The sequence below is a fragment of the Parasteatoda tepidariorum genome, chromosome 8 (assembly GCF_982258835.1).
Source record: "Parasteatoda tepidariorum strain Cologne lab strain chromosome 8, Ptep-v5.0, whole genome shotgun sequence".
NCBI lineage: Eukaryota > Metazoa > Arthropoda > Arachnida > Araneae > Theridiidae > Parasteatoda > Parasteatoda tepidariorum.
This window is the reverse complement of record NC_141762.1, coordinates 42,470,646-42,493,132: the sequence shown is the minus strand read 5'-3', so window position 1 is coordinate 42,493,132 and position 22,487 is coordinate 42,470,646. Positions and strand designations below refer to the sequence as shown.

Below are 22,487 nucleotides of genomic sequence, written 5' to 3'. Positions count from 1 at the left end.
AAATAACGGATACTTTAATCACTTCCTTTTGTCCCACTTTCAATTTTGAAAAAATATGTTGACAGGTCAATTCAGGTTTAGCAGCACAAATGACAGTGGCAGCTTTAATGTACTAAGTTCAATATTAAAAATACTGACATCGCTACATTCAAAAAATGTAACTGTACAATAAGCATTGAAAGAAGGAAATTAAAAGTAAGGATCACTAGGGTACCTCGGGGTCGTGGATCCCGTGTTTACTTGAAGTAAACCCCTTGAGGAAAACTAAACATAATATAATTTTTTTTTCAATATTCATCTTTAAATATTTATGGAAATTAAGAGTAGCAACAACTAACAAAAAAGCTATTACATTTTACTTTAAATGCATTTTATTCATTTGTTCATATTACTATAGGAGAAAAGATTGGCTAAAATTAAAAGGCAAATATCAAAAATATAAAAACTAATACTCAAGTTTAAGCAATAATAAATTAAAAAGAGAATTACAGCATACTGGTTTTAATTTTTATTTATTTATTGCAAAAATCTGTATGCCTTTTTTTAAAATTCAGAATAATTGTCCAGCAAAACTTTTTAATTGATTTATAGAGTAAAAATATTAGAAAAGTGTAAGACCACGTAACCTTATTAACGTATAAGCACTCTATACATTTTAAGAAATACTAAATTTGAGTAAAATCAATAATACTTTTCTAATATTGTTATGAATGAAATAACTATATAAATTGTATACATACTGATACTATAAATACTTTCTGAATTCTTAACAGGCCAAAAAAGTATTTACTATCCACCATTAATACAATTTATAAAAACGAAAATAAATTACAAATTTATGGTATGAATTTTAAAAAAATTGCCAGTTCAAGAAGGCAATTCTTGGCATAAGGCACAAATATATGTATAAAGGTAAGTTCTGTTGCATGTTCATGGCTTAGAAGTAAATACAATTAAATATTTAATTCTATCTCTACTTAGGAAAATTTCAATATATATGATGAAGGCTGCCAAATTTAACTAGTAACTTTGTCTTCACTGCATTGTGACAAAGAAAATGTTAATGGTTCAAAATCATTTTAAAAAAAACTATACTAGCCAGGAATATATGCAAAAGCATTTTATCATGACGAAATTTGACTTAAAAAATTCACTGTTAAAAAATTTTTAATCAACAAAATTTACGTTACATTTCATAACAAAATTATAATTTATTAATTGTAATTTCTTCTAATAATATTAATTCATATTTTGTGCAAAGTGAGAAAATTATTTTGCATTACCCCAAATAACTCAAGACATTGTTGTAAGAATAGAGGAATTACGTATACTTTTTCCAAATCGATTTCACTTTTCAAAAATAAAAAAATAAGTACAGAGAAGTAGAATCAGAATTTTATCAAAAAGTTTTTATTTCTTTTTCTTGGTAAATTATCAATAAGTAACTCCAATTTTCATTTCATTCATACCCTAAATCTCCTTTAATGTTCTACACATATATATTTTTGTAATAAGAAGTTGAATTAACAAGATTGAAACAAATAGAGAAATTACATGGTTTTTTCAGGATGAAAAAGTGGTCACAGATTAAAAAAATAATGGAGCTTTGAACTAGAGAAGTAAATTGCAGAAATCAATATAATTAAAATTTTACCAATAAAGTTTTTTCTTTTTTTTTTAAACAGTTAAAAAAATCTTAGAATCTCCAAGTGTAACATTCACTTTATCCTATAACTCCCTTCTTATATGACTATTTTTTTTTTTTTTTTGAAAAAAAAAGATGTTTTTCCAGCTTTTATTTTGCAGCTATTCTTAACTGAGTAAGATGCTGAAATTAATATTATGTACAACTTTATAATAATGTGAAACTTTGCTTCTTTATCAACACTACAGCCAAGTGCAGGCCAAGGCTTTCTTAGTCTGCTTCTTCCAGTATGAAGGATTTATTGCAAGGTTTCTTTAACTGTTCACTCCCAAGACTCTCAAATCCTTTTTTATGCTGTCTAGCCACGTCGTAACAGGTCTGCCTCTCTTGTATTTTCAATTTTTGAAAATTTCAATTTTTTGCTGAATCAACATCTTTGCATAAAAAAGCGTGTCCTAACTATCTCATCTTGAAGGACTTAATAACTCTCAAGATGTTAGGTTGTCTATATTTATCATATTTCATGATTATATAAACTTCTTCAAACATCGCACCAAAATTTAATCAAGGAATCTTTCTTTTAAAAATATGTAATCAATTTTCCTCAAATTTATTAATTGCTCAGCTCTCCCAACCAAACAAAGCAATTAGTCTAATCAGTGTTTTATACAAGTTTCAGCATCAATAAAGATGATTTTTGACTTTAACTTCCTCCTCAGACCAAAATAACATCTAGTATTTGCTATCAGAAGTCTGCTCTTAACTTCCGTTATAATATTAATATTGAAACTTTTTAATATAATTATTAGACCTAGCATTTTAGGCATCATTAAAATTATATTAGAATATCAAAATCAGAAAGAAAACCAATACCAACAAAATACACACATAACTAAATGTAACAAAAATATGAATTTATTTACAATATTATATATATAACTTCATTGAAAATCAATTCTATTTTAAGATGATACATCTTTCTCAGCTAGGGCATCCTTTTATACAAAGATATGTTTTAAATTTTCTGTGTGAAGCAAAATGATTATTTTCAAGTTAATTTTATGTTGGTTCTTCACAAATCTTTGAATATAAAAGAGTCCTCAATCTTTTAAAAACAAGAGCAGAAAAGTTGAATCTGACAGATCAGCTACCTCTCAGCCACAATTCTCAGTCCAATAATAGACTTTTCAACAAATAATTATCTGCAAGAAAATATTTAGAAACAATTTTAAAAAATTGCATGCTTTTAAACTAACATTTTCATGATAAAAAGTAACAATTTCAAATGAATAAATTATATATTATTAAGTGAGGGCATTGCCATGGGGAATGGACGATTAAAAATTATAATTTTATGCAAATTACTTTACGGATATAAATGAAATTATTTTTATATATTGACATTTGATAATTAGATATTTCATGCATAGATACATGTTTAAAAAATATTTTTTGACACAACGAAAGCTGCGAGAATATCTGCTAAAATATGCCTGAAATAAAAAATGGAAATTTTTAACATAATAGAAATAATAAAAAAAATTAGATTTTCGGATGATTAGGATTTTAGATCTGAATGTCATAGATAATTTTGTATATCTTACATTGTTTATTGTTTTGTTTATAATAATCATAATGCGATGTAGTATGAATATTTCAATCAAATGTATTTATGAAGATTTATTTTTTTAAATATTATATTTAATAATGATAAAAAAAATTGAAAAAACAAGCATGCAATGATTATACTGTTTCAGATCTTCGACAAATAATAGCAATCCTGCTTTAATACTGAGGTATTTTCTTTATTTACGCTAGGAAACTACAACAAAAATCTGAATGCATTACTTAATTTGCTGCTTAAAAAAATATGCATGCAACTTCTATTTCTATTTAAAACTCAATAGTCAAGAAAAAAAACAAAAGTTCTTACTTCACAAGTTTTCTTGATAACATTCCAGCAACTCATGCCCTTACAATGACTATAGGAAAGTTTTCAGTGATTATATGCTCATCCTCAAAAACAACTACTACATTAACTTCAAATTCTAAAAATAAACACATATATTTAAATATGTACTATACTATACTATACTTTAAATATGTATTTCAGTAAATTAATATAACTAGGATGAATAAGAACCAATTCTTTTACTTAGTAATACTGCATCAATAGAGCAAACTCCCTGAACCTTTTAATCTCAATTTCCCTAATCTTCAAAGATTACATGTTACATATCAAAAGAGTACAACCCTTATAAAGTTTTCAGAAAATTTAGAAAAAATTTGATACTTAAATATGTACATTGATAACCAATAAAATAACTCATAATAAGCACAAATGAACTATTTTTACAAAAGACCCTGAAAAATTTTTGTCAATCTTGGGATATTTCTTGTCCGAAGTAACTTATTTCTTAATTTAAAAACACTAATTTTTATATTATTTAAAAAATTTTAATAAATCTGTAAAAAGAAAAAAAGAAAAAATATTTATTTATTACAACTAGCACTATTGAAAATATAATAAATTAGTAAGGGAAATATTTATTAGCATCTCAAATCTTCAAAACTGCAACTTTAAAAAAAATAACAAGCAAATCTAATATAATAATGTTCAACTGTTAAAACCAGTTATATTCATTATTACTAGCATTATTGAAAATATGATAAATTAATATGAGAAATAGTATAATTAAAATTTTAAGAAAAACAATTTACAAAACTATCAAACCTAACTATTAAACAATCAAACATTTATTGATTGAATTTAAATAAATTATTTAATTATGATTTTGTATACAAAGTATATATACATACTAAAACTTTATTTAAGACTTGGATTCAGAGACATTTTTTTAGTAAACCTTTTTATTAAACATTCTAACTTAAAGCTCAAGTCATTTTTTATTTTTTTTCATTCAAAGAAAGATAATGTTTAAGTTACACTTGCAACACAAAAATCTTAATGAATTCCAATGATAAAATAGTTAATTGCATAAAAAAAAGTTTATATGTTCTAACTGTTACTAGAGAAAATATCTTACAAAATGATACTTTTCAATTATTACGGAATTTTAAAAACAGGTAAAATTTTAAACATTTAGATATTTTATTTTTACTAACATTCAAAACTTCAAAGGAAAAGATTTGAAATAATACAAAAAGATGGCCACTGTGTCAGTCATTGTTTAGAAGAAGTACAAAGAACCATATAAATGCAGTAAATGTTTTAATTTAATTTTTTAAGATATTAAAATAATACAGTAAAATTTATCAGTTAAAAATGTCAAAAATTTTATCTTCAAAATAGTTTTTTTACGAATTGCACAGTAGTGTATGAATATCCTTAAAAAATAAAAGGGAAAAAAACATTTTTAGGTGCAAAAATGACATGGCACAATTTTGTGCATTAAAAAAAGATATTTTTAAAAGCGTGGCACAAATTTTGTGCATTAAAAAATATATTTTTAAAAGCGTACTAATATTAAACATTATTAATAATAATAAAAATTTTAAATGGATACACATATTTAGATGACTTATATGCTGGAGGAAGAAAAAAAACATTATTTTGAAGCACACGCTGACATTTTTACACTGAAAAATAAAACATAAGTCTTACCTATTTTAAAATTATTTGTGACAAGTGTTGGACAAGTAAATAGCCTGGGAAATATCATATGTATAGGAATCAAAATGTTTCTGCAAACATCTCCTTCACCAATTTGAATATTCTGAATCTCAGTAGCTGTAAACGAACATTAAAATAGAAGTAGAGCAATCAATCAAAAAACAGCCATAAAAAGTCTAAGTTTTCAAAAGCATTAAAAAGTTTATTACCGTCTCGAGAATATCCTTCTGAGCAACCGCATGTTTCGACTCTTACTAACTGTAATTCAACAGAACGTATCGTAGCATCACACTTCTCAATACATAACTATAAAAATAAGTAAGATAAGTAAATTTTAAAAAAACTTTAGCTCTGTAAATAATCACTAGATTTTCAATTGTTTTTGGTATCTAAATATGATAAAATACAAGAAAATAGAGTTCATGATAATATATACATATATATATATATATATATATATATATATAGAGAGAGAGAGAGAGAGAGAGAGAGAGAGAGAGATAGCACAATAAAGACAAAAAGGTGAATTGCTAGGTGAGTATTTTTATTTCAATATGCCCATGCACCATGATACAGTGACAGAAAAAAAAATCAGTTTCAAATAATATGTATATAAATACACATAAAAGTTGCAAAGAAAAAAGGCAAAACTAGAATCTTAAAATAGCCTTGAAAAACTAATATTTCAATTAAATAAAAATTCAACATATCTTTATCATGAGGGGACTTTTTATAAACATAAATCAATGTCAAAGCTTTGTGTTAATCTGAGAAAACTCACTTCAATTTCAAATGGCACTAGCACAGTTGAAAACCCAAATGAGTTGTATACGGCAAATTTCTTCATTAAAATTAATAATTTTTATTGACAATTTTCTATTCTGCAGGGTTATGAACAAGTAACCAAACTTTTAATGCTTTATGCATGCTTAAATACAGTAAAGCAGAGTACTTTATATAATATTTCAATAAAATAAAAATTCAACATATCTTTATCATGTGGGGACTTTTTATAAACATAAATCAATTGCAAAGCTTTGTGAAGTGTGTTTATCTGAGCAAACTCATTTCAATTTCAAGTGGCACTAACACAGTTGAAAACCCAAATGAGTCGCATACGGCAAATTTCTTCATTAAAATTAATAATTTTTATTGATTATTTTCTATTGTATAGGGTTATGAACAAGTAACCAAACTTTTAATGCTTTATGCATGTTTAAATACAGTAAAGCAGAGTATTTTAAGCTGTCCTCACTGGATCTTGAAGACCTTTGCACCTGAATAATTTATTCCTTTTACATTAGGTTTCGAGATAATGTTTTAGAAAATTTATTTCTATCAACAAAAAAAGTAGATAATTCTAATTTTATTTAATTCCTTAATTTAGGTGCATTAAAATCTTTTTCAATTCAGGCATGAGATTGAAGAAAAAGAGAAAAAGAATATTATATTAAAAAAGGTTATAAGAATGCATTTGAAAAAGAATTGAAAGTACTATTTTGTGTATAACATATTTATTAACTAACTTTTTTTTAACCAAATTTTATATTTTTTCGATTTAAGTCTTGGATTCATAAATTTTAAGAAATATGATGTTGACAACCAATTAAATAGAATTAAATCACAATATTAAAATAAAAATATTAACTTAAATATGAACTTCTAGTAAAACCGTAGAAACCTTAATTTAATTGAAAAAATGTATAACTTAAGAAAAATTAATTTCTCCAAGCAACATTGAAAATAAACATTCAGCACTTGATCTCAATCCTTATCAATCAATGGATTAAAAGATCACTTTGATTACTTTTTATTGGTTTTGAAAAATACGCGATAGAAAACATTTAGCATTATGGTTATTTTTCTTCATTTCCAGAATAATAAAAAATTAGAAAAAGGTAAATATAAGGAAAAACTAATTAAAATAAATAAATAAATACACTGAGATTTGGAAAGAATCTCATGCCTGTAAATAATCCTGTAAGATTTCTCCCATACGAATTTTAGAAATATTTCAAAAATTTGTTAATGAATTCCAACTTTATATTTTTATCAACTTTAAAAAAATAATAATAATTGGGAACTATAAGTTACTCATTGTTTAAACAGCTACAAGCAAAGTGAAAGTGTAAAAGTGAAGGTGTAACAGCAACACAAAAGTGTTCTTCTAAGCTTATATTGCAATAGAATAAAATGTAACAACATTAAATTTTATTATTTGGTGACCTTTTATTAACATATTCCAACAACAAAGCTTTATCAGCTATGTTAAGTGCCCTCTAAGCAAACTCAGTTTAATTTTGAGTAGGACTATAACTGTGGAAAACCCAAATGAGTCATATAAAGAAAACTTTTTTATTTAACTAAACTACCCAAACTTTTAATACTTCCATGCATGCTTAAAATTTGCAAAGCAGAGAATTTGAAATTATAGTCACCGGATTTTAAAAACCTTTGCACCCCAATTTATCCCTTTTTCATTAGATAGTGAAACAATTTTTTTATAAATTTATTTTTAAAAAAAATAAGGTTTTTTTCTGATTTTAAGGAGCTTATCTCCTTAGTTTAAGAATAAAATCTTTTTAAATCTTTTTTGTCCAAATTACCTATGAAATATTTCAAAAATGACCACAGTAATATTTTTAAAATGACAAAACTGCATTTAAGGGCTTAAAACTGCAATATAATTTCAATCATTTTTATAAAACTAGATATACTGAACTAAATGCAAATAATTCAATCCAAATTTACTCGACTTATTTAAAAAATATTTGTTTCTGTATACAAATATTTCAAAAAACAAATTCAATTCTACAACATTGATTTGTATATACGAAGAGGATGGATAACTTTTTATGTCTCTAATTTTATCATATGATAGTTTGTCATTTAGCATTATATAGAATGCTAAAAAAAATGAAAAAGAGAAAATATAAAACAGAATAATTCATACTTTGCCAAAAATGACTAATGTGCTATTGACTAAATATTCTATAGAATGAAAGCATTTTATATTCATCAAATATTATACATTATAAATAAGGAACAGCAATAGAATATGCATCACTTAAAGTAATAATTAATATGAAAAATAACTCATAGCTTTTTCTCTGTGTTTGAGTAAATAATTAAAAAATATCACAAAAAAGATTGCTGAAGTTTGAGTCTAACTAGATAATTTACAGGAAAGATGTAGAAAAAAAATTTCTAAACTCAATTGAAAAAATGTTTGTTTCATAAAATTTTTTTATATTTGTTACTATGCATTAACATTGCTTGTAGAAGTGAATGTGTTTAAGTATTCATAAACTAAAGATACGATTTATATAAATACACTATTAAAAACAGACATATTTCAAACAAATATATATATATATATCACATATTTTTAAAAATTATATATTGCATAATATTAAATAGAGAATTTTAAAAAAATCAGCTCACAAAAAAAAAATACTTCACATTATTTCCTAAAAAGCTACCCATCATTGATTCATTCTATCATTGTAAAAAGGGGCTACAAGCATCTAGCTAAAAGAGACATCAAACGAGGACACATACTTCACATCTATTGCTATTAACTATTCTATTAGATATTTAAAAATTTAATATTTAACTGGTAAATGTTTGGCTAAAGCAAAACATTTTATGAAGAATAAAATATGAGTTTAAAACAAATTTTATAATAAAGTTTTAGACAGTTTAAAATTTAAATATTTTTTGTAATTAAAAGAAGAAACAAAGAATAGTTTGCTATAAATAATAATTTTTACCATAGAAATATGTTCACTTATATCATAAAAAGAATTTAAAATATTGAATTAAGAAATAATTAAGAAAAGTATAGACAAAAAAAAGACAATCAAAAACAAAAATCTAATTTATTCAACATACCTCTCCAGTAAATGGCTGCATTATATTACACACTGTAGAGTCGATTCTTCCTTTTATGACAAAATTAGGCATATTTTTCCTCTGCTTAAGAGAAGATAAATTATAAATGTAACATTCACACATAATGTAAGAAAAAAATTAAGTGGAACCTATTTTCCTTAACACTGAATGTACTAAATGTATTTGTAATCTTCCTTTGCAAAAATATTTTTCAATATGTGAAAAAAAAATTTGCAAAAGCTATAATACATTCACAGTTAAGATTCTAAAAGCAAAGATGGATATCTTTGAAAGTCTAAAATAAAAGTATAAATACTATAATGTGCATATGTTATCAATGTACAGTTTTTCAAAAATACAATTAAAACCACTTAGTCCTAAGTACAAACTAACATATCTTGTTCACAAGAGTAAGAAAGAGTACAAGCAAGGGAGTACCATATAGATGAGATGACAAAGATAAATTTAGATTGAAATGAGTATATCACAGCAATCATAATGAATTTTCAAACGTGGAGCTTTATTCCAAACCCATATAAAGAATTTTAAAAATGAAATTTTTATTTGACTTAAATGAAGAAATAAAACTTAAATGATATTGTTCATTTGAAAACAACAAAATCTATTCCTTCTTAGTTCCTTACCCAGTTTAAAGCAACTTATATTTTGCAATTTTTTTTTCTCCCTCTTCTTTCCTAACAAATAATGGAAAAAGGCAATTTGGTACTTAAATCAATACTTTTTAGAAAAAACTGTTCTTAATAGGTACTAATATATGTGAAAACTGAAAGAGTTTATTGGATTCTAGATTTAATATATATATATATATATATATATATATATATATATATATATATATATATATATATATATATATATATATATATATATATATATATATATATATATGTAACATAAAAAGCTTCAATTAATCTTTTTATGTCAGTTTCTTTGCTATAAAACAACTCCTACTTTATTCCTAATTAATTATTCTATTTGAAACACTTTCTCACACTTTTAAAAGCCACATCCTGTTCTTAAATCTATTTTTGGCTCAAGTATGCATTTAATTAAGAGCAGGACATTTTTCCCTTTGCTCTTGTGTGGGAAACGTTCGATCTATCTCATAAACCAATAGCAACTACTAAGATTTCCCTCTTTCCCTAAATTAAGACATTTTACAGATTTTACTTTGCAAGATTTTCCCTAACATATAACCAAGGAGCGCAACTTTTCGTGTACACTTTTACTCATTCTCATGACTGCTCTTGTCTAATAATTAATAAATAAATTTTGTACCCTCCTTCCCGACCTATGACCTGTTTTAATCCTTCCACTCGGCAACGACGTTATAAGTCGCCAGGATTTAACGGTCGGGAAGGGGTACAGTTCGTACGGTACATTAAAGATATTTAATATCTCATTTGAAATTAAATAAATCAACTTCGGAAGAGGGTACTTCAAAAATATGGAATAACTTCAAATCATTTATTCAAATGGACATTTGGTAAATAAGCAGTCAAATTCTTCTTCAACTTATGGCAATAATTAATTCATCCTGTATCTTCATCAAAAAAAAAAATAATCTCTTCAATCATCAAACGTTTAGTTTATTATAAATTATACCTACGCACAGTGGAACTAAACGATCATCCGTTTTCCATGTCTATGCTGCATATTTTGTCTACGTTCCTGAGAATACTAGAAAGCTGAGCTTCAATTCCTTCCTTGGACTAAAAAGAAAAACTGCATCGAATTCCTGTTAATTAAAATGTTTTATTGAAACTATCCCTTTGAGAAAGCGTTGATTTTGCCACTCTTAAGTGCTGAGCTGGATCTTATCGTCGATGAATAATTGTTCTCACACCCACGATGGTCTACTTAAATATTCGACATTCAAAAGAAAAATAAGCTTCAATTTCTCCGTCACTATTGGTGTTAATTTACGATTCATCTTAACGAAGAAACAAATTTTTTCCCTAGCAGCTCACGTCTTTGGTTTTGGAATTGTGTTTACGGAATTTCAACGCATTCCCATCTCTGTTGTGGTTTTCAAAATATCTCGGACTAATTCGAACTTTTTCAGGTATCCTTTGAGTTAATTTTTTTTTACAATTCTCATAAAACAATTTCTTAAATGATTATGATTTTAATTTTTTCCCATATTTGATGTTTCAAAGTGAAACTACTTTTTATATATTGATCGTATTTACTGTTGAAATTTTTATTTCTTTAAATTTTTATTTTCAGTTAATTGATTTATTTGATTGAAAAGTGTTTCAAGAAATTATTTTCATATTGTTTTATGTGTTACAGCTTCTATGATTTTTTGAGTAGTAGAAATTATATTTTTGTTTTACAGTGATTAGGATTTAAATGAAAATGCCATTTAAATTTTTTTTTTCTCTTCATAATGCAACTGCAGTAATTATTGAAATTTAATTTAGATATGTGAATGCAATTACGGTGTTGCAAAAATTAAATTAAGAAATGTTGAAACTAGTACAAATAGTTTGGAAAAATGAAAAAAAATACTTGTTGTTAGAATTTAAATTGAAGTACAACCAGACATTAATGCTTTAGTTCAACGTTGGTAATTAGTTCATAGCTCTGTTCTAGCTCAGTGATTTCCATAAACAAATAGTTTCTTTATTTCTGAACTTAAATTCCAGCATACAGATAGGAAAATGATCAAACACAAATTGAAAAATTTAGTAACCAAATACACTTCAAAAAAACATTTAAAATAGAAATGAAAATATTAGAATTCCCTAACAATTGTGACAAATTAAATTACCAATTAAGATCTCTGCACAAAAATTACTTAAGAAAAAATCCAAACGAAAATTTTTTGAAAAAAAAAAAAAGAAAAAAAATTTATGTCCAAAAAGAAAAAAAGAAGGTAATTTGCAAATAAACCAAACTTGCACTTCAGATTAAAAATAAGGAAAATAGCTAGATCAGTAAAAAATTAAAAACTGATTTACCTTAATACCATATTAAATTTGAAAACTTTGTTTTGGATTTCAATTAGTGATAAATTGTGTTAAACGGGTTGTAATGTAAAATCTGAGAAGACTGATCACCTTTTCTGATTATAAAAGCAATTTGTCTGTACACATATTTCCTGAAATCCGGGTTAATAATTGCAATAAAAATACCAAGAAAGAAAATAAAAGTACAAATAAATAAATATAAAGAAAGTAGAAAGAAAAGAAAGTAGAAAGAAAAATAAGAGAGAAAAGGAAAAGAAAAAAATTTTACAGAAGGCAAATTTTGGACATAAAGAAAAAAAAAAATTTTTTTTTCAGGATATTTTGCTTTTAAAGTGATAAATATGAAAGGTAAATAATAAATAAAGTGAAATGAAGACAATTCTGAAGTGTTGGACTTCAGAATAACAACTACTGTGTCATTTTTTTTTATTTTGTTTTCAAAAAAGGTAAACAACACTCAAATCTAATTTCAGATTGAAATTTTTCCAGTAAAAATATTTTTTGTATTTTGTGTTTTACATTTTAAATTACACATTTCTAACAAATGTTTATAAATTTTTGTCATCATGATTGAAGAGTTAACTTAAAGAGTGTTTTTATGAAGAATACTTCTTATAGTGAAAAAGCTGTGTTGTGATTTTTAAACAAAAGATTTTTGAAACTGAAAAAACTGTTAAGTAAAAAAAAAAAAAAAAACTGTTGAAAATGAAAATTTTAAAATTGCTGATAATGCTACTACAGATTTTTGATTGTGTTAAATTTTTTACAATGAGAACATATGTAAATGTTTTATAATTTATATTACTTTTATATATTGTTACCATTACAAATTTGGTTATATTATTTGTACTTCTACCATAGGGAAGATTTTGCAAATAGATAATTTCAAAATTTTTGATTTGTAACTAAGCATTTTTGGCGAGGGGGGATGTAACATAAAAAGCTTCAATTAATCTTTTTATGTCAGTTTCTTTGCTATAAAACAACTCCTACTTTATTCCTAATTAATTATTCTATTTGAAATACTTTCTCACACTTTTAAAAGCCACATCCTGTTCTTAAATCTATTTTTGGCTCAAGTATGCATTTAATTAAGAGCAGGACATTTTTCCCTTTGCTCTTGTGTGGGAAACGTTCGATCTATCTCATAAACCAATAGCAACTACTAAGATTTCCCTCTTTCCCTAAATTAAGACATTTTACGGATTTTACTTTGCAAGATTTTCCCTAACATATAACCAAGGAGCGCAACTTTTCGTGTACACTTTTACTCATTCTCATGACTGCTCTTGTCTAATAATTAATAAATAAATTTTGTACCCTCCTTCCCGACCTATGACCTGTTTTAATCCTTCCACTCGGCAACGACGTTATATATATATGTAAGAAGAAGCAACTTAAAAAAACATTAAAAATGAACTTATTTTCAATAAACAATAAAACTATTTATGCCCAGTTTTATAATTCTCTTACTGAAAATTATTATTATTTAATTTTAAACAATATTGATAATAAATATTAATAGCATTAAATTAAAGTCAAGCATATTTTATTAAATTTAAAAAAATAATAACACTTCATTTAAAAAATTTTAGCATTAATTCCACTTTATTAAGAAAATTAAATAATATTTTAAAAAACTACTTTAATAAACTTGAAATATTGCAAACTAAATCATATTTTAATTTATAAGAAACTTACATATTTAACATTTTGCAAAGATTCAGGTGTAATGTTGAAATTAACAGGAACTGCTTTAGAATCTGCTTTCTGTTCCTGAAAACATATAATATAGAAAAATAAAAATATAAGTAATTTTTAAAATCAAACTGATATAACTAAAATTAAATATAAAAAATAAATCAAATATTAATACCTACAAAACAAAAGAGCAAATACAAATTTAGTGAGTTAGGTTGCGTGTATTTTATGTGCATTTGAAAGGCATATTTGCCAAAGATAAACAGTAAAAAAAGATAGAAAGTAGAACTTAAATGAAATTTTACTAACATAGTGATGGGTAACATAATGCAAGATCCTAGACGCCAAAAACAAAGAAAAGTGAAAAAGAGAAAGGACACACTTTTGCAATAGTATAAATACATATTTCATTGATTTAAATATAGTTCAGATTGTTTCAGGTTTGGTATAAAAGCTTACAAGTTCAACAGTTACACAGGAACTTTGGTACGAATATGCCATTAATTCCACCAACTAATATGCCATGAATTCCACTCCAGAAATTGCAATCCTTGAACCTAGTTTGTCGTTGATTCCACCACACAGATATTGCATAGAATGTTTTGATGTGTTTTAATTATTAATAAAATTCTATCTTAAGAATTAAGATTCGGAAAAGCTACAAACCTTATTAAAACATTGTTGACAGATGGCGGGTTAACATGTCTTTTCATGCCCAAACATTGCTGACAGATGATGAGCTAACCTCATAGTTAACGACTTCAAAGTCAGCAACATAGCATGTCGAGTAAACTGGTCATCGGTCAAGAGTGTTTGGGCACAAAATCAATATTTAGAATGTTTTACTTCACTCCTATATTCAATTACAAAATAAAAGTCAGTCACATGACCTAATTTCAGTGCATAATTACCAGTCAAAAAAAATTTTCATGAAAAAAATTGCAAGAAATTTATTTATACCAACCTTATATTCAACTATGAACTCCAAAACTTTTTGCAAATCCTTGTTCAATAGAGATCGCTTCATCTCACACTTTAAGTAATACTGGTAATTGGAAAATACAAATATTACATAGATGTTAAGCTTCAAATTTAAAATATTATGAGAATTGCTACCTATTACAATAAAATTTTACCTTGACATTTATTTGTTACAGTGCTAAACAACTAATCAAAAACTATTATAATAAAATTTTAAGAAAGTTAATTTTTTTTTTCAAATAAAAAATATTGCACACAAATGGGAGAAAATTGAAATGCATAATAAATATAACATTTGAAGAGTATTAACTGCTAAAAGTTATTCTTGCTTACCAAGAAAATAAAATGAAATTAAAAAAAAACACAGTTTGTGTGCCTTAAACTCAAAGCAAAGCTTTAATTTTACTAACTTGCTAAAAACAAATCCTAGAAATTTAACTGATTAATCTTATTAAAAATATATTTTTTTAATAAATTACCAATATGAGAGTTTTATGTAGCAAGTTGATAATCATTCAAGTCTTTTTCAATGTTTACAAATTTTAATAAGTTCATATAGTGCCACATTAGAAGAGCTTATCAATTAGTGAAAAATTAAATTGCGATTTGCAGTTTTGCGAATTTTCGCAAAACTGCAACTTTTCTTCAAACATTTTGTGATAATTGCATAATTAGCATAGAAAGCACTTGCTAAAGATGGATAAAACTAAACAATTAGAATAATTTGAACAAACTCACAAAATTAGAAAAAGAAAAAAGTTTTCACTCAAATTTGTTATTTCATATGACAACAGGAAAACAGCCAAAACCTTAGGATTAAATAAGTTCTTTTCAAAAGTAGGAAAATGCAAAATCTTCTTTTTTTTATATATATATCTTCGATATGAAAAAAATTACATTATAAGTATAAATAAAATTGAAGGAACTAGAAGAAGAGGTAGACCACCTACAAGACGGTTGGACAGTAATTGCTAAGACTTAAAATTGTTGGGAATAAACAGGTGGAAAAATCTAGCTCAAAGTCGCCCTGCTTGGAGGCAGCTAATTGAGAAAGACTTGGCCTGCACTAGGCTGTAGTGCTGACGAAGAAGAAGTATAAATAAAGTCAACAAAATCAAGATTCGCTCCTTAAAACACATAGAAAATTTAAAATATTCCACTTAATCTTGAAAAAATATTTATTTTGCTCTTAAATACTGTCTGGTTACATCTGTAACTTGAAGATATAGTGTTCCAAGTGGAAATATAAGCTCTTGGAAAAGATTATTTTGTGACATGCATATAATGGTTCCCTATTAATTACAGAGTATCAATATTAAATTATCAACTTTGAAAATGAAAGAAAAATTTGCAATTAATATTAATAATTACATTTTATAAAGCATTAACTATGCCCAATGCAGATTAACCAACACTCAATCCCATTCTTACTACAGAGAAAAACATTATTGGCTATTCTCAATTTATAATAAAAATTATTCTGTAGACGTAATGTACTTATTCACGCAAATATATTTTGGGTTGCAAAACAGATAAATATAGACAAAAAATTGTTACCATTTTGCTACAAAATAAAATGCTGAAATTCCAATAATGATATTTTCAACATAAAAAAACACAGTTTGTATACCTTCTGAAGCAAATACAACTCTTTCATTCCTTTGTTTTTGTACAATCTGTGACTACTATACTCCTGGTGAACACTTCAGTAATTTTTAGTTAACTACATTACTTTTTCAGGACTTGTAGAAAACCTTTTAAATTTAGATATTTAGAAGAACTTGTATCGTTTTTGATTCCAACAAGTAAATAAACAGTAATTTTTAACTTTTTTAACAATTACAATTTTTATAATTTTTTTATAACTCAGTATTTTTTTCAAGACATTTAATATTGAATTAAACCTCATATTTAAAATAATTTTTAGTGAAAAAGAAACATATATAAAATATATACAGGAAGCGAAAGATTATTCTTAGTTGTGGTAAAATAAAAATGTAAATTGATTTTGAATAATGTGAGAAGAACCAATTAGAATCATATTTAATACAATAATTTTATAGAAATTATTTAAAGATACTTGCATCCAACCTGCTTGTTATTAAAACAGTTTTGCATTGGATATCTCTTCTATGAAATGTACAACAATGAACTTTTTCACCAAAAAAAAAGGGCATTTTTTATTAAATTTAGTGTGCTTTTTAATTTAGAATTCATGCAAAAGCAGCAATACACTGAAGGAAAACTAAAAAGCTTCGGTTAAAATTCCTAAAAAAAATTTCCCTAATAGACAGGATACTGCAATTTCTTTAAGGAAAACAGAAATATTTATTAAAACATTTAGGTATTTATCTTTCATACAATTATCTACAACCTTTCATAGCATTTTCCTTTTATTCTCTTAATTATTTAAAAAAGTTTTTCACATAGATAAATGAATCTCAAACACTAAACAAATAATAAATATCATTGATTTTTTTTTCTCCAGTTTTATAACAAATTATTACAATAAATTTCTAAATTTTATTTCAAACCAATTGTGATACCAAAACAAAAAATTGTCTGATACACCAATAAAAAATTAATGCATACTTTTTAAGAAAGAAACCTTTCAAAATAATTGACTTCATATTTCCCTTAAATATTAATAATTTGGCAAAATATAAATAAAATTTGTTTCTCTTAAATAAGTCATTGTTTCACTACCCTTCTTCAACTTTAAAAACATAGATAAGATTTTAAAACTAACTATTAATCAAAAGGTAAAATATGATAAGGAAATTGCAAAAGTAAATATACCAGAAGCTTAAGTAATAAAAAATCTAAAATTATAAGAAATATAAAATTATTAAAAATCAAATCATAAAAATCATTTTGATGATGAAAACCAAAAATATACCTAATAGGCAACGGTGGTCACAACATTTCAAAATAATGCATGCCAATTACAAAATTAATTTAAGAAAAATTTGCAAGTGTAAACATTTTCTTTCGAAGCCATAAAATTAAAACTCTAATTTATTTATAATAAAGAAAGCTTTTTTTATTATTTATTAGATAATTCTTTTAGATTTATTATTCATTAAAACATTTGATTGGAGGAGTTTTTATTTCAGTGATTTATTTGAAGGAGTCTATATAGTATTTATTATTATTTGTATTTAGTAAAATCTTCATTAATCTTAATAAATAGAGTTCTAAATACAACTTCATTTAATTAACGTAAAAAGCAACAAAAAAAATCTGTTACAAGTGGTCTAGAAATTCTTTGGATTTTAACTTAAGTGAACTTAGTTTTTAATTGCAATTAACGCCAGATAATGCAAACTGATTGATCAGTAATAAAATAATAAATACCTGAATGCTGATAAATACACCATGATAAGTTTCATATAAAGTTCTATTTGTCCTAGGTTTCAAGGGTATTTCAAAGGGAAGTTCAGTTCTCCCGGCTGGAAATTTGCCAGGTTTAGCGATTTCTAGAACACAGTTGGTCAATAGGACAGGCTGAAATGAAATAATATTGTTAATTTTTCCTTTAATAAATTAAGTTTCAGAGAGTTGATTATGATATTAAAAGATAAAATAAATCAGTTTAAGATAAATGAGAAAAAACAATCCATGGTCATATTAGAAAAACGAAAATTAAACCTTAAAAATGCTTTTTTTTAAAAATTATTCTTTTATAGTGTTGAATCGTTAATACCTTCAGTTGTAACTCAAAACTTTAAAATATATTATATTAAATGATATGACTTATTATTTTCTGCAATAAAGTATTAAATATAAATTTAAATAATTGGTGTTCTTAAAAATTTATAAGAAAAGAAAAATTAATTAACGAAGTGACTTAATAAGAAAAATTAATTAACGAAGTGACTTAATAAAATATTGAAATAACATTACACAAGTGTGATAAATGCAAAATGTGCAACCCAAAATATAATTACTAAACAAAAATCATTCAATATAAGAAATTATAAATTAAACCTAACTTATAACTTATTCTTTAAAATAAAATATTCTTTCAGTCATGCAAAGATCTGAATAACTTTACCTTAGCTGATGAATAAAATGCTTCCAAAATGCCAACGTTTTTCGCACTTAGCTGCATGGTAACATTACCTTCCATAGACAAAGTTAAACCTTCATGCTTGAGTTCATTTCTACTCTCAATAATCACATAACCAATAATTGCCTCCTAAACAAACAAAATTTCAAATTTTTAAACATAGTTAAAAAGTTCACATTTTGCACAGTAAATTCAGGACAAATGTAACAGAGAAAAAAAAATAATTGTCTCCCATTTTCTCTAGAAGATTACCAAATGTTAGAATCAGATATTGAAATTAATGTTCTGGTGTAAATAAAGACATAGTATTTTTGTTTTTTGAACTCAAACAAATCTGCATACAACATTATAAAATGAACAGTGTAACACTCTCTCAACTGAAAATAAAGAAATATCTCAACTATAAAAAAAAAGTAGTCTTAAAGAAATATGAAAAAAATATCTCAATTGATCAATCCTTCACAGAAATCAATTCCTTCGTAGCTAATAATAGGAAGATATTTGCATTGCAATCTGTGGCAGAATAATCGCCAAGCAACTTCTAGGCAGCAGCCTGAGAGAAACTAAAAAATAAATAAATAAATGGAAAGGGACCAACTGGAAGGGTGTAATTCATGTATCGTTATCTGTCGCCCAAACCATAATCACCAAAGTGCCAAGTAGATTTTACACTTGCACGTTTAAAAAAAAAACATGTAGATGTTTATTTGGGGGTTGGCTACGAGTTTTACCTTTCGAACTGGTCTTTTTCGGTGATGGTTTTTTAAGTTTCTCGTGGGCCACTGCCCGGAAATTGCAAAGACTTGGCGAGTATTCTGCCACAGATCACAATACAGAAATCTCCACAATAATTTAAAATCCATATTTGCAATTATAGTTGGCATGACATATCTTGATACGGAAATATTCCCAATATAGTTCAGATAGATGATATTTCCATAGTGGTAGCTGCTCCCCTCCCAGCAACTACAATAGCCAAGGTGCAAAAACGTCTTTTACAAAAGTTTTTAATTGTTAAAAGTTATACCTTCTCAGTTGGCCTCTGTGGGATTTTTTTTCTTCTTTTAGTTTCTTATGTATTACAGCTTAGTTTTTATCAAAATTAAGCATAAGCACAGATATAGAAATACTCCCAATTGTAAATGCATAAAATACATTTAGGTAACAATATGTTGTTGACTACATCTATCGGACTGAGATAACAAAAATTTGCATCAGAATTTTTCCTATATGTTTCATACATCTGATAAAATCTTTAAAAAATTCTAGCAAAAAATTGACTAAGAATGTAAGAAAAACTCTTATCTTAATATAAAAATTGCTAACATTGAAAATAAGAACTTAGTCATAAATATTTACATTTAGGTAGATAGATATTTTATTTATGTGGCACAAAGGTTATTGGTCTGGGAAACATCTCTGAGGATGATCTGAAAATATGTCATCACAATTTTGATCCCCTGCCGAGGGTATGGCTCCACCACTTTGGTAGCACAACAACCTGCGTGCAAAGTTGAGGACTTTACTGTAGAACAGTTTCAGGAGGACCTATACCACACACCCTCGGTCCACAGACGCAGGCTGATCAAAGGGGTCACCCACCAGCTTACTGACCACAATCAGTTAATTCAAAAGAATTCATAATTACAATAGAACAAGGGGAGATTTCCGTATCATGATCTGTGCCACAATAATCGCCAAGTCTTGGCATCTTCTGGGCATCGGCCCGCGAGAGAAAAGGTATAACTCGCCGCCAACCTGGGCAAACATCTGCATGATTGTTTTTATAAAAAAAATTACAAAATTTAAAATCTACTTTGCATCTTGGAGATTGTAGTTGGCGAGACAGATCACGAGACGGAAATATCTCCTAAAAAAATGTCCTGTTCAAGTCTAACAGATGCTATTTTTCCTAAATTTACTGGTAATAAAATCTTTCTAAATTCACAAATTTCAAATTAACCAAATAAGCAATTAAGCTTTTAGAAAAGTTTTAAAAACAGACAGATAAGCTTTTAAAATAATAAGAATAAATGCTTCAGCAACTTTTCATTAGTTATTTTATTATTAGTTATTTTATGTCTCTTCTTTGCGGTGATGAAACAAAATATATACACCCACTTTTTGAGCGTGATAAATAAAAGAACAAAATAAGTTGGGACATTAATATAATTTGAAAAGCAATTATTAAAAAAAAGAAGCTGCCAGATTATTTTATGCACTCACCTCATCATGATAAATTTTATTAACACGTTTAAGACGAATATCTAAAGTAACAGACATTTTTAACTACTACAAAACCAAAACAAACGAAAAAACAACTTGATTAATTGTAACTGACTGCTTATTTCTGCTTAAAACAAAGCTTCTTACACGCAACTGCTAAGCCTGATTTGATTAGCTAAGGGCCCATTTACACTGCATTTAACAGTTTTATAGACAAGAGTGAAGACGTACATGCGAGTGTTCAGAAACTATATGTTAGGGGCGATTAATAGTCCCGCAGTGATCTGCTCGAAAGACACAATTCCCAATGGAACACCGAAGTCAAGCATCACTGACTGCGGTCAATAAGTGGATGGTAAACACTTTGATCATCCCACATACGGACCGCGAGAACGCTGTATCGATCCTCATAAACTGTTTGACAGTAAAGTGCTCGAATTCGCAAGCAGTCCGTCGGTCTACCAAACCAGGGGAACAATTCCCTCTGTACAGGATCAAAATTGCAATGGCATGTCTTCGGATCAACCTCTGGGCTGCTTCCCAGACAGTCGTGAATTGTGCCCATTGTGCAGCTCTAGTGCGACGTTGATAAAATACGTAACTGACTACCGATTCCCATTGACTGCTGTTCATAATCTCCTGATCAGAGCATAGAAAAATGAAAAATCTGATTAGTTTTTTTTTTTCCTTTTTCGCAGGAAAACAGTTTTCACTAATAAGATTCTAATTCTCGCTTGACGTAGATCGGAAGACGCATTCAGTGAGACTGGTCTTTTTGATGACCTTCTCGCTCATGCATTTCAGCGCAATCCATATCCGAATCTTATACAGTGAGAATAATGGTTGGGAAGATTGGTATTGTATGAATCATAAACTTGATAGCCTAGCTCTTAACAGACATATATACATATTTCTCCATCATCATACTTGCACCTACAAAATCTTTCCAGTCAATGAAAACGACCTCTCACTCTTCACTCCGTCCGCTGACGAACAAACTCTTGATCATGGGCTCTAAATCCATGACTACTTTAATCTTTGACCTTTCTCTCTCATTAACCAAATTGATAAAGAAAAAAAAATCTTTAGAAAGTATGCAACAACACTATAAAACTTATTCAAATTTCGTTAAAAAAAATTATGCCTAATGTCAGTTAGTTATTTTTTATTACACAATTTAATGAACAATGATAAAATTGAATTTGTCCTCAAACTAGATTCAGCTAGTATGTGCTGAACTCAAAAACAAAGTTTTTACGGTCTTAAAGTAAAAAAGTTAATAAAAGCAGTGACAAGCGTATAATTTAATTCTTGGAAATATTTTCGTTTTAACTGCAT

The 22,487-nt window shown here is 26.5% G+C and overlaps 1 protein-coding gene across 2 annotated transcripts; it reads right to left on the bottom strand.

Annotated features, from left to right (window-relative positions):
* Window positions 1-2,538: 2,538 nt before the first annotated feature.
* Window positions 2,539-21,430, bottom strand: LOC107456594 (vacuolar protein sorting-associated protein 26C). 2 transcript variants are annotated; one of them, XM_043044355.3, is made up of 10 exons: window positions 21,150-21,430; window positions 18,909-19,052; window positions 18,209-18,358; window positions 14,835-14,915; window positions 13,871-13,945; window positions 9,174-9,257; window positions 5,489-5,585; window positions 5,271-5,396; window positions 3,579-3,693; window positions 2,539-2,847 (listed from the first exon to the last, which is right to left on the bottom strand). In XM_043044355.3, exons 1-9 carry the CDS (start codon window positions 21,204-21,206, stop codon window positions 3,611-3,613), a joined length of 897 nt encoding a protein of 298 aa, XP_042900289.1. In that variant the 5' UTR covers window positions 21,207-21,430; the 3' UTR covers window positions 2,539-2,847; window positions 3,579-3,610. The 2 variants fall into 2 exon arrangements, with proteins under 2 accessions (XP_042900289.1, XP_042900290.1); XM_043044356.3 differs by having other exon boundaries at window positions 9,174-9,254; window positions 21,150-21,307.
* Window positions 21,431-22,487: the final 1,057 nt, after the last annotated feature.